Source organism: Phaenicophaeus curvirostris, chromosome 5, assembly GCF_032191515.1.
Source record: "Phaenicophaeus curvirostris isolate KB17595 chromosome 5, BPBGC_Pcur_1.0, whole genome shotgun sequence".
Taxonomy (NCBI): domain Eukaryota; kingdom Metazoa; phylum Chordata; class Aves; order Cuculiformes; family Cuculidae; genus Phaenicophaeus; species Phaenicophaeus curvirostris.
This window is the reverse complement of record NC_091396.1, coordinates 21,556,860-21,569,363: the sequence shown is the minus strand read 5'-3', so window position 1 is coordinate 21,569,363 and position 12,504 is coordinate 21,556,860. Positions and strand designations below refer to the sequence as shown.

At 39.4% G+C, this 12,504-nt stretch overlaps 1 protein-coding gene across 2 annotated transcripts in view; it reads left to right on the top strand.

Moving 5' to 3' along the window:
- Positions 1–12,504, top strand: part of INO80 (INO80 complex ATPase subunit) — a 298,105-nt gene that overhangs the window by 44,160 nt on the left and 241,441 nt on the right. For both annotated transcript variants that reach the window (XR_011337512.1, XM_069857782.1), the window contains exons 27-34: positions 1,579–1,673; positions 4,478–4,550; positions 6,211–6,369; positions 7,675–7,777; positions 8,326–8,414; positions 9,171–9,326; positions 10,389–10,548; positions 12,117–12,335. Coding sequence is in view for 1 of the 2 variants with exons in the window: in XM_069857782.1 (XP_069713883.1) it covers positions 1,579–1,673; positions 4,478–4,550; positions 6,211–6,369; positions 7,675–7,777; positions 8,326–8,414; positions 9,171–9,326; positions 10,389–10,548; positions 12,117–12,335 (1,054 nt within the window). In the remaining variant the exon portion in view is untranslated. The remainder of the gene's footprint in view (positions 1–1,578; positions 1,674–4,477; positions 4,551–6,210; positions 6,370–7,674; positions 7,778–8,325; positions 8,415–9,170; positions 9,327–10,388; positions 10,549–12,116; positions 12,336–12,504) is intronic.

Here is a 12,504-nt window from a genome sequence, read left to right as displayed (position 1 = left end):
GCTAATAGATGAGGGAAGACTAAATCAGGATGTTGAAAGGTTGAATCGTCATAAAGGCAGATAAAGAGAGTGACAGAGAAATGGAAGGAAAAGGTCCTTGTGATAATAGAAAAAGGATTGATCAATTCTGGAGGAAAGGGCAAATAATGCCTAATTGACAAGTGTGTCTCTCTGGTTTTAATTGGTGACAGAAACCTGTCATAGAAATGGAAGAAATCAATAGTAAATTAGATCTTGAGTGTCTAGGGTGAAGCAGCTGTTCTCTGCTTTAAACTTCTATTGCTGTACTCCAGAAATCATACTAGCCATGAGCTTCGTTTTGTAGAGGTAGGTGAAGTGTGACTTTGGCCATTTCCGCATTACTTATTTACTTTATTTACTCTTTCATCTCCCATACATTGAAGCCTCTTTACACGAATAGCATGGCAGCTGTCACATCTTCTGCAGTAGCACAGCAGAATGAAAAAGGAGCAGGAGCCCTGAAGGATAGGTGAAAAGGAAACCTGAACATGGCAGTGTCAGAAGGTTCATTAGAGCGCAAACGTTGCCATGTCTTCTCACAGCACAGCAGTTCCGTATCTGCTGAATGCTGCAGCTTGGAGCAAGATAAATCCAATAGTTCTTGCTGCTGAAGCACCGTCTGATTCCTTTCTCTCTTCATTTGCAGTCACAGCATCTCAGAAAGATGCATGCACCAGTAGGGTTAAATCTAATGAGTGTAAGCAAGAGGAGTCGCATCTCATCAGGCGAGGATCACACTGATAAAATATCAGAGGGTATCTTTCCAGAGAAACTCTGTGGACATCTGCATAGCCTGAAGAGCTTTCTATGTAATTTAGGTATAATTGATAGTTGCACAGGTATCTGAAAGTACGAGTGCCTTAGAGCATAAACATGTCTCTCACTGGAGAAGCCTTTGCCTGCAGCATTCATTGTTGATGCCATTTCATTTGTGTCCCAGGCAATGCTTTCAGTTCTTCTGTTTGGCATGAGCTGTGGGCTAACACTCCAGTATGATGTTCAAAGTGTTCTTGTATGCAGTGAGATTCACAGGCTCTTTACTAGCGAGATAAAGCCTGGACAGAAGTTAGCGTACAGTACCAGGTTTTTCAGACCACTAGTCATATGGTTTAAAATTGACAGGGAGCAGATACAAATGATTTCTTAGGAGAGCGTCGCTTACCCAGTGAAAGCTCAGGATTTAATTTCAGTTTAGACTTTGTGGAAACAAACTCCTTATTTTAGAGATTTTGTTTACTTATTTATAAAACAAAGCATGTACCGTGTTGTCTGCAGTACACCAAATCATCCCTAACTCTGAACTGATGTCGTCATGTATCTCTTATGTGAAGTGCAAAAACTGATGTGTCATTGAGTAGCTTTAATTTCTGAATTTCTATTATTAGAAGATATTGCTTATGTAAGATTGCATATAGTGTAAATGTTGATTGCACTTAGAGTGTGTTTTTGTTTTGGTTTTGGTAAGTAGCAATTCTGCTTCTATTGTTTTTTTCCTGAAGAATCAAGATTGAACAGTTTCAAGAGCAACTGTATTTTTCTGGTATGTGTTCTTTGCAGGAATACATGGTTTACAGGAAGCATACCTACATGAGATTAGATGGTTCTTCAAAGATTTCTGAACGAAGGGACATGGTAGCAGATTTTCAGAACAGGTAATGTATTTGACAAGGTGTTTCCATGCTAAATTGTGTTTAAGTAGAGCGTTGGTGTAAGATGTAATCAAAATAAATAAAACTTGCTCTTAAATTATCTTTCCTGGTACCACATGGGCCTTATTTACCTGAGGCAGTTTCTAGGGGATTTGCTGACCAGGAGTCACCAACATTGGTATTGAACCCAGTTGTATTTAGGAATTTGTCATCTGTGAAGCAGTAGTGGGAGCAATTTTAATGTACCCACCTAGTGTGCTGCTTGCCATTCCAAGTATGTTGTTGCTTATAAAGAAGCTCAGTAGAAAGGCAGCAAATGTTTGTTTGTTGTTATATGCTCTGACAGTTGACACTGTGAAGATGAGACTGAAAATGATGCATATGCTAGGGCTTTGAAAATGACCTAGTTTTCTGCAAAACAAACAATTTAAACATATCTTATTAGGAAACCTTAAACTAATATGCAAGTGATAAAGTGGGGATTTTATTAGATAACAGGATATGTGAACCCTTTTCATTTAATAAACCAAAATCGATTCTTGTCATTTTTATGAGTACATCAGGAAAGAAGAGTAGTAATCATCTTAGAATACGTTAATATATCTTTGTATAACTTTGTCTCCCTAGGGCCCATAACAATTGACTTTATGGTTCTTATGTTTACTTTTAATAATGGGATATGGCTTGATATGATGTCACTTTGGTATGATAGTTCACACTAAGGTTATCCTTCTTGGATATTGATGGGAGTGTCTAAGAAGGGTGCTTTTCTTTTTGAGAGGAGTTAAGTTCATAGATTGTTGTTTGTTGTGGGGTGAAAGTAACATTCTAGACTAGACAGTAGTCCTGGCATTAGTAGTCCCAAGGTATCGTAGCTGAAGATAGGAGAGAAAGCCATATACAGCCTTTCAGGGCACTGGTTCATGAGGCTTAAAGACTTGAAGGACAGTGTTGCAATGATGATTCTTCTAGTGAACTCCTCAGAGAGGTAAAACTTGAAAAGAATGTGTGCCAAGTATCTGAAGTAAGTGAGAAGACCATGCAGTGCCTTTCTGCCTGTTTCCAGGTGGCAGAATCGGGTTCTGTGCAGGTTCTGATGTCTTCCTGGAAACCTAATTCTTCTTCCTGTAAAGTCTTTTAATCAAAAGAAGGTGAAGAAATTTGTTTTTATTAATGAACAGAACAATTGAAGAAAAATAATTATTTCAGTAGGAAATCCCTTTGAAATATAGGCCATCCAGTCTAAACAAAATTAAAATGTTAGTTGAGTTCCTCTTATGAGAAATATTTCCAGGAAGAAAAGCCTGACTGAGACTAAACTATCCTGCAGGATATCCTAGCAAGGTGCTGAAAATATATAGCTATGGAATGATAATATGTTCCTGTGGTCTGTGGCACTGTCCACTTTCTTTCCTTCCCATGTGGCGTTTCCCGAAGTGTTTCACAGCTGGATGTGCCAGGTGACTGTCTACGTGCCCGTTCTGTTACCATTACCAGAGTGAAAAGATTTCCTGGCCAAGGATTACTTGCATTGCAGACAGGCACTTGCTGACTTCTTGGGCTTTGTACCTGCAAGATAAAGGCCAGAGACTGATAGCTCGGTTTCAGTTACTCCCAGCTGCCCATAGCTCAGGGTGAAATTTTGTGCTCTTAGATTTTTGGACTGCTAGAAACCTTCTATTTCTAATTATAGAATTCTTCCTGCTTTTTGTGTGTGTGTTAATTCATACTTTTGATAATTATTTCTGTTGTTGACTGGCAGTTTCTTTAGGGGAGGCAGGGGGAAATCTTACCTTAGACCAGAATGGGTTCTTTGAGAGTCTGTTTTTTAGGATACGGCTTTGCCAGGTACTTGTGGGCATCTTTGAGTCTTGAGAACATAGTCAGTTCTGCTTGACCTCCAAGGATATGGATTCCAAACCCCTTGGGTTTTAACATTTGTTGAGGGTTACTAGTAGCTGCATAACAGCCTGCAATACACCCCACACTTCCTCCAGGAAGGGCAAGAACAACCCTTTAGATTTCATGATTGGACTTTCAAGGACAGACTGTGTACACGTAGTTGGTCAAGAAGGCAATGTTCCATGCTGCTTGTTCAGGAAGAGTTTCTGGTGCGTTACTAATTCTGCATGCAGGAGTGTACGGACAGCATGGTACCAAAAGGATGTGATATTGCAGAATGTCTTTTAAGCAGAAAGCCTCTCTCTGTCACTGACAAAGTACAGTATGCCAGCTTCTTTCAAGTCCATGCTAGTGCTATTTGCTTTGTTTGCCTGTTCATAGATCCATGTGGTGTTAAATGTTTATAAATACTGCTGACCCCCCCAGTGGCACTAGTGGGGTTCACAGTCTTAGCAGAAATCCCGATTTTGCTGTTACTGCTTGGGCCTCCTACATATAAACGTCTCTCCCTGTTTTTCTGTTCAAAGCACCAAATTTATGACAAAACTTGTATCTTCTCAGTTTCAGCATTTATGAGCATTCTTAAGGCATGATTTTTTTAACATCAGTCAGTTCTATGAAATGATACATTGTTCTTTGTCCATATCAAATCTTCATTTCCGGTGTGGGCAAGATAAACAAGCCCTGGTTTGCTTTGATAAGAGATTAATAAGCTGCTATTGCAAACTGAATGTTTGTGTGTTCCAACAGTTCTGATTTGTAGATTTCCTCTCTTAACCATGAATGTTCTGAAGTGTTCAAGTAATAGCCCTGATCACTGTATGTGGGTCAAAAATTTTACTTTTCTGGTTATTTCTTATTTGTCATGCACGAAATAAGGGTGTTTTAATCTCTTTCCTCTACAGGAATGATATTTTTGTGTTCCTGTTAAGCACAAGAGCTGGAGGCTTGGGCATTAACCTTACAGCTGCAGACACGGTAGGTGAATTTTGGTAAAGTAATAGAGAATAAAAAATCAGCTTACTGATGTTTTCAGTATAAATATTTCTTTGCTTTTTCTGCATCAGATACCTCCAATCACCATTTTTCTAGAGCTGTTTGTCTCCTGCCTCCCAGCCTCAGAATTTATGTAGGAAAATTGGTCTTGCTGTGTGTCAGTTGGCACTCTTTTAGCCTTGCCAATCAATACTTTTTAATACTGCATTCACATAATGAAATTGCATATCCTTATTTACTTTGCTCATGTTTATGATATAGTATTATCTTGTTGATAAAGTTGTAGAATATTGGGCACTTGGTACACAATTTTATGTTGCAGTTGGAAACGGAAGCATCTTCCTTCTCCCCATGTACTTTAGTACCGGAGTCTAGAAGAGAGTTGGATTACTGAAGGGGTCTGCAGATGCAAATGACACTTCCATAGAGCGAATGCTGTTCTGCATGGGACTGTATGCTGTTCAGGTTCAGTTGCAGTGAATTCACTAGAACAGATGTCAGTTACCGTTTTGTCTGCGCACAGAAAAATGAAGCAATGCCGTTAGAAGTACAAAGTCATTTGTAGTTGAGTATCAGCTAGTTAGGAAGAATAAATTGCTTTCCCCTTACTCACCCAAGGTGTAAAGGCATATTGATTTGGCTGAATTGCAAGGATTTGCACTCTAAGGCAGCTGCCACTAATCACTAGGGAAGGAATACTGACCTAACAGGAACCATTTATCTCTTCAGTAACAGCTATTCTTGCTCTTCTAACCTAAAACCTTGTGTGCATGTAGATTTGATCCCAAGGCACACTGTAATCTGTAGCCACAGAAACCCAAAGATGTCTGCATCAAATATATTACGTAATTTGTTTTTTAAAATACCCCATCATATCTTGCTGTCACTTAAAATAATTTGGAATAAAACAGATACTTATCTGCAGGACTTCCAGGGTTGACAAGTTCTCTCAATTTAAGTTGCTTCAACAGAGGATGTAAACAGATGAAAACACAGTGATGCTCCTGCAGGCTCCTTGCATGAGCATTTTTAGTTCTGTGATTTCGTAACTTTCTGAATACTTCGTCATCTAAAATTTTTGTCAGTGTTTTTGTTTTACATGCTTACAGTGCATCAATTACTGTTGGAATGATAGGGCAATATTAATGTAATATGGCATTTCAGGTTTTCATCATAAAACCCCTAGAAGTGTAGATTAGAGTATACTTTATCCAGATTTGAAAGAAAAAAAATGAAATATTACTTTTCATGTGAAATTTTAATTTGGAGGGCTTTTCCTTCTGAAGGTAAGTAACACTAAAATGATGCGATTAGCCTATAATTAATTACATGACGGTGATTTAATGTGGTGACAAACTTAGTAATTTTGTGCCTCAAAAGCAGATTTGTCAAAGAAGATATTAGTCATTCTGTGGAAGTTGAAACATTCGCACTGTCAGTTAGTTTGAATTCATCTGAAATGCAGTGGAAAAAACTTCATAGGACTGGGTAAAGCTAGGTTAATACTGCCTGCAGTGGGTCAGTGATTCTAGGGAGTGTATAAGAGACTTTTTTTATCAGTATATTGGAATTTTGTTTATTTAATCCCCAGGTGCTCTGTATGGTTTTATTTAATCCTTTCTGTTCTGGTGTTCTTTTGCAGGTAATTTTCTATGACAGTGACTGGAACCCAACAGTAGACCAGCAAGCCATGGACCGGGCACACAGGCTGGGTCAAACAAAACAAGTCACTGTGTACCGGTTGATATGTAAAGGCACTATTGAGGAGCGCATCTTACAAAGGGCTAAGGAAAAGAGTGAGGTAGGAATAAAGAAATAATTGGGAACATGAATCTGTAGAAATGGTATCAGAAAACACCTATCAAAATGAGTAAAGAAACAGAAAAAGTATCTGCAGGGAGAGAGAAGAAAAGCCAAAAGGAAATGTCTGTGTTCAAATAAACAAATCTATGTTCTAACAGGGCAGCATTACAGCTGCATTATATGAGCTGGGAAGAAGCTAATTATTTACACTACGACTTCATGAAAACTATTTCTTGCAATGAAACTATTCAGGCTTTGTTAAGAGTGGAGCTTCTGTCTTGGCTACTGTCTGGGCTACTGGTTCCTCTCAAGTTATGCTGTTGTACCTCAGCTGAGGGTTTGGGTTTTTGTAAAGAAATTTGGATAGTAATCAGATGAAAGCTATTTGAGATGTAGGAGTTGCCAAAAGAGTTCAAGTGTCTTGCAACATCAAGCAGTAACTTTAAATCTCAGAACACTTTATTGGCAAAAAGAAATGAAACATTCACTTTCTTTGGCAGCAGCAGATGTACTATTTACAACATTCAGGTGTTTTGTGTACTCGGAGTTTCGTTCAGCTTTTGTTTTACTGGATGCTAATCATGGTGCTGCAGCAACTGAAGCATCTCCAGTTGAATATGTTCATGTTTCCCATGTTGAAACTTACCCGTTTTCTCTAAGATATTGCACTAGAGTCACTTGATACCAACATGAAAATAAAGTATTCTTTTTAGTGGTGATCCAAGTCATCAAAAGCGTCTTACAGTAAAGCTTGTTCTCTTGTTTGCTAAGTTACAACTCTCTAGGTTTGGGGTTTTTTAACGTAGTTGCAGTAATAGAGATTGAGTGAATTGCTTAAACTGAGACACTGACTCAATATGGAGATTTAGTTTTCAGTTAAGGAGACTAAAAAGTTTATCAGCATGATCCTCTGTGCAGATACTTGAAAAAAAGTGGTAATTTGTACCTGACAGTTGTACTGCTGTATTTTTTCTTTTAGTTTGGTAGTATTTTAATAATATTTTCATTTGGTGTTTATTACATGGTGCTTTAGAAGAAGTGGAGCTTTGCACAAGGGATAGTAATTTTCTGCTTTCTAGTTTGGTTGCTACTTGTGTTTTATAATCCTAATAAATCTTCCCTGAATTTTTTCTGCTCACTTTGGTATGATGGAGAACTGGAGTCAGTTCTGACTCACACAGATGCACTGGCATCTTTTCTTGGCTGGCTTTCAGAAAAGGGTAGTGAGAATGGTTCATGGCTGCTTTGAGTAATTTTTCCTTACCCGCCCTCCTTCCCCCCCCCATTTTTTTTTTTCTTCTAGATCCAACGAATGGTGATTTCAGGTGGCAATTTCAAACCTGACACCTTGAAGCCAAAGGAGGTGGTCAGCCTTCTGCTGGATGATGAGGAACTAGAAAAGAAATGTATGTGAAATTTGGATTGCGTATTCCCCATCTTCCACTTCATTAGCTTATGAGATCTGTGTTTTTATCTCTACAAACACATGTATTGCTGATAACAACTTCTGTTTCCTGGCTCTTTGTATATTGCCAACTCTTGTCAGTACAAGCTGGTTTCATAGCACTGCTGAGCTGAAAGATGAAGTTGTGTAAGAGAGACATGATGATGTTTTTATTGGCACTCATTCAGGATCATTAAATTGTTCCTGAATGACAAAGAATTACGTAGGCCGTGGCAAGAAAAGTATTAGTAAAAATGCTGCATTTCATCATACTTTTGAAGCTATGAGAGGTATATGCTTCTGTGTTGCTTGAAAGAAAAATTTCACTATAAGACTTCTGAGTAATTTGGATACAAACAGTTTTAATAGAGTAGTGTTTTCAGTGAGGTTTAGTTTTAATAGAGCGGACTTTCCTTCACGGATCTGTTAGAACTAGAATTTCTTGTAAGATGCACAAAAGGATATGAAATATCTTTCCAGTGGTGCCAAGTTTGTATTCTTTTCTGACAGTGCGTCAGCGTCAAGAAGAGAAGCGACAGCAAGAAGAAACAAATCGTGTGAAGGAACGTAAACGTAAAAGGGAGAAGTATGCTGAAAAGGTACTTTGATGCAAAGAGGTTGCCTGTGTCGGTGATAGAACTGTAAGAGCTTCAGGCTCACTGTTATGTGTTGTAGAAACATTTTCTGCTGTGGCAATCTAATGAGTAAAGACTTCTTCCCTTCACCATTAAACATCAATCTGTGGTGCTTCCTTACACAGAGAAGAGATGTTACAAAATACGTAATGCATAGTTATCGGTGTTTTAATATCATTAGCAACTTGAAAAATAAGGAAGTACTGCATACAAACAATGCTGTAGATCACCAATAGTCTGCAGACAACAAATCAAGGACTCATGCTTGGAAAAAACCAAAATGACCAACTGATCATTCTATGGGGTATGAAACGGCAACTTAATTGAGAGCTTGTTCTGCAAGGAAAAAAGGGAACGTAAATAAAGGACCAAACACGGCTAAAACCCAGAAAAAGGGAAGATCTTTTTTTTTAAAAAGATCACTAAAACTAGGTCTGAATTTTGGAGACACTGAGGCTTTGCATTAATTAATTAGAATTTTGTGTGATGGTAAAGAACTTCAAGCTCACTCCAAAAGGTAATTCTGTAAGAGTAATCATCCATCATTACATCCATTTTAGGAAGAAAAAAAACCTCAAACCTTACTTAAATCTGAAGAAGGAGCCTTTAAGGGCTCTGTTGCTGTGTTACTTGCATTACATGTTGAGATTTTGGGTTGCTTATTTCCTTTCTTCTGTTTGATTGCCTTTTTAATTCCTGGTATTGTTTTGTTTATTTCAGAAGAAGAAGGAAGATGAATTGGATGGGAAGAGGAAGAAAGAGGGCACAAACCTTGTGATCCCCTTTGTTCCCTCAGCTGATAACTCCAACCTGTCTGCTGATGGGGATGACTCCTTCGTTAGCGTAGACTCTGCCATGCCCAGCCCTTTCAGTGAGGTAACTCCCTGCTGCTTTAGACTGTGTTATACTGTTTCAGTGGTGGCCTTGCACCCTGTAGGATTCTTGCTCTCTGTTATCTTAGCTGGTGTAGAGCTTTGAGTATGTGGGGGAAGTGAGATGTCTTAAAAGTGAACCATAGAAAGGAAAATAATTTACTGAAAACCTAACAGCTGAAAATGTAACCTTAGTAAGCTGCCTTATAGCTTCTTATTCCCCTCTTAATTTGCTCATGCAGCACGTTCATGCCCTGACTCTCCTCCATTTCAGCTGCTGAAGTTTTTCCACTTCTGCTTCAGGCCCACTTACTTTCTCCCTACTTTCTTCTTCCTTTTCCATGTTCTCATTTATAACTGCGTGCCTTCTTCCATACCAATACCTTCCTTAGCAAGAACAGTCTCTTTCTGCTCCTGAACCAAACAGTATCCCTTAATTAGCTCCTTGATGTTCAGTTTCTTTCTAAGTACTCCTCACTAGTCTTATCTACATCTCCTTCTCTGCTTCCTTCCTTGCTTCTGGTTCTGAATTAGCGTGGGGTTTTTTTCCTCTGGAATTTAAATTGTAAATTCTCAGTGGCAAACATCTTATTTTCCTTCCTATTTCTGTAAAGAATTGCAGACTGGTTTTCACAGCAAATATATTTTTGTTTTGTACCATGTTGATTAAGAATCTTGTGTTGTGTTGTTCCCTTGTTGACCAGTATTTTTATTAATAATAGCAATATGTTAAGAAACCTCTCTTGCAGTTGAAGATGCACAGTTTGAACAGCAGTTTTCTTAAATCCCTACTGAGACCATTAGTGATTCTTAACATATATTTTCTTGAACTGAAATTAAGTAGCTCCTGGAGGTCCTTACTGCTGCTCAATTTGTAAATAGAGGGTGTGGTGCAAGTAAGCACGTCATGTATCCTGCTGCTAGTCTCACATAGAGAAGACAAGAGAGAACGGAACAAGTACTGATAAATACCTGGCATTGTATGTCTTTTAAAGCTCTTGCTACGTTTGTACCCTTCCCTTTCATAAACTGAGATGCTAACAGCTTTGTTCTCTGTTATGTTTAGATCTCCATTAGCAGTGAATTACATATGGGCTCTATCCCTCCTGATGAGAGCAGTAGTGATATGCTTGTGATTGTGGATGATCCAGCTTCTTCAGCTCCTCAGTCAAGAGCAACAAACTCTCCAGCTTCCATTACTGGCTCAGTTTCAGATACCGTGAACGGTCAGTATTTTTAGCTTGACTCACTGCTAAACATTTATTAAACATTGTCTTTATGTGGCTAGGTGGTATATTTCCTGCATTTTGACCAGAGTATATGCATGGTTGGCAAGATTTCATAGAATCATGCAATAACCAGGTTGGAAGAGACCCACCGGATCATTGAGTCCAACCATTCCTATCAAACACTAAACCATGCCCCTCAGCACCTCGTCCACCCGTGCGTTAAACACCTCCAGGGAATGCCTCTTCATTGAGAAATTACTTCCAACCTGATACGAAATCTGTTTATAGCCCATCGTTCACCACACTTTCCTCTTTTCTGTGTTATTTACTCTTAAAAGTTATGTCCTTTATTCCTGTGTTAGAGGGAACTCACCTTCCATTATGTGTATATTAGCAAATTACAGACTGCCACAGAACTATTAATCTCTGAACTTTTCCTTGAATTTCCTGTTGGGCTAATAATCAATTATCTGCTTCCAGTGGGTGATTGGAGCAGCTGAAGTTTTAGATAATAGCAAATATTTTTAAACCATAGATTTCTACACTGAAATAAAGAGAGCCTTACGTTTTGATGAGTTTCTTTAGAGATAAGAAATGAAAGAAACTTCATGTCTATCGTCAAGTAAGAGAATCACAGAATAGTTTGAGTTGGAAGAGACCTTAAAGATCATCCAGTTCCAACCCCCCTGCCATGGGCAGGGACACGTCCCACTAGATCAGGCTGCCCAAGCCCCCATCCAACCTGGCCTTGAACACCTCCAGGGATGGGGCAGCCACAGCTTCCCTGGGCAAACGGTGCCAGTGCCTCACCACCCTCATAGTGAACCAGTTCCTCCTTACATTGAGTCTAAATCTGCCCCTCTCCAGTTTATAGCCATTGCCCCTAGTCCTATCACTACAAGCCTTTGTAAAAAGTCCCTCCGCAGCTTTCTTGTAGCCTCTTCAGGTACTGGAAACTGCTCTAAGATCTCCTTGGAGCTTTCTCGTTTTCCAGGCTGAACAACTCCATCTCTCTCAGCCTGTCTTCATATAGGAGGTGCTCCAGCCCTCCTCTGGACCCATTCCAATAGTTCCATATCCTTCTTATGTTGAGGATTCCAGAACTGAACACAGTACTCCAGATGAAGTCTCACAAGAGAGGAATAGAGGAGCAGAATCCCCTCCTTCACCCTGGCCGTGTTTTTTTTGATGCAGCCCAGGATAAGGTTGGCCTGTGCTGAGAACACATGTTGCTGGCTTATGTCGAGCTTCTCATCAGTCAGCAAAATGCTTCATCCTGAAGTAGAACCTAGAATCCTCCACCTATTCTTGGATTGGATTCATAGTAATAATGACAAGTAGTTGGAGTTAATAAGATGTAGTCAATGAAGAGTCAAGTTTTTGTATGAGTAATTTCTATTCATGGGATCAGTGCTTGCTAGCAGTGTCTCTATTAATGTAAATGAAAAGTCTCAGTTAATAGGAACAGTATTAATGTAAAGGGTAGGTAGTTACGACACTGTATTCATTTATGAGCCACCTGAAATACTCTAGCAGTTACTGTTTAACATTTTTTTCTTGTTAAGGTGTTTCAGTGCAAGATACACCTCTCACTGGGAGAGGCCAGTCAAGTCGAAACCGGGGTCGTCCTAAAGGTGCAGGCAGTGGATCAAAAGGCAGCACTGGGAAAGGCAGAAGCCGGAAATCAATAGCAGGAAGTGCTGCTGCCATGGCAGGTGCCAAAGCAGGGGCAGCGGCAGCCTCTGCGGCGGCCTACGCAGCGTACGGGTACAATGTCACTAAAGGTATGTGGGGAAGGGGAGGCAGCAGGCTACCCAGAGCAGAACCAACCACATGAATTTATGTGATTGTTGTTTCCAGCCTGTCAAAAACTAGGTTAAAAGTGATGTATTGTCCATTATATTCCGAGATTTAGGCAATACACAATCTGATATGGTATGAGTGGTATGAGAG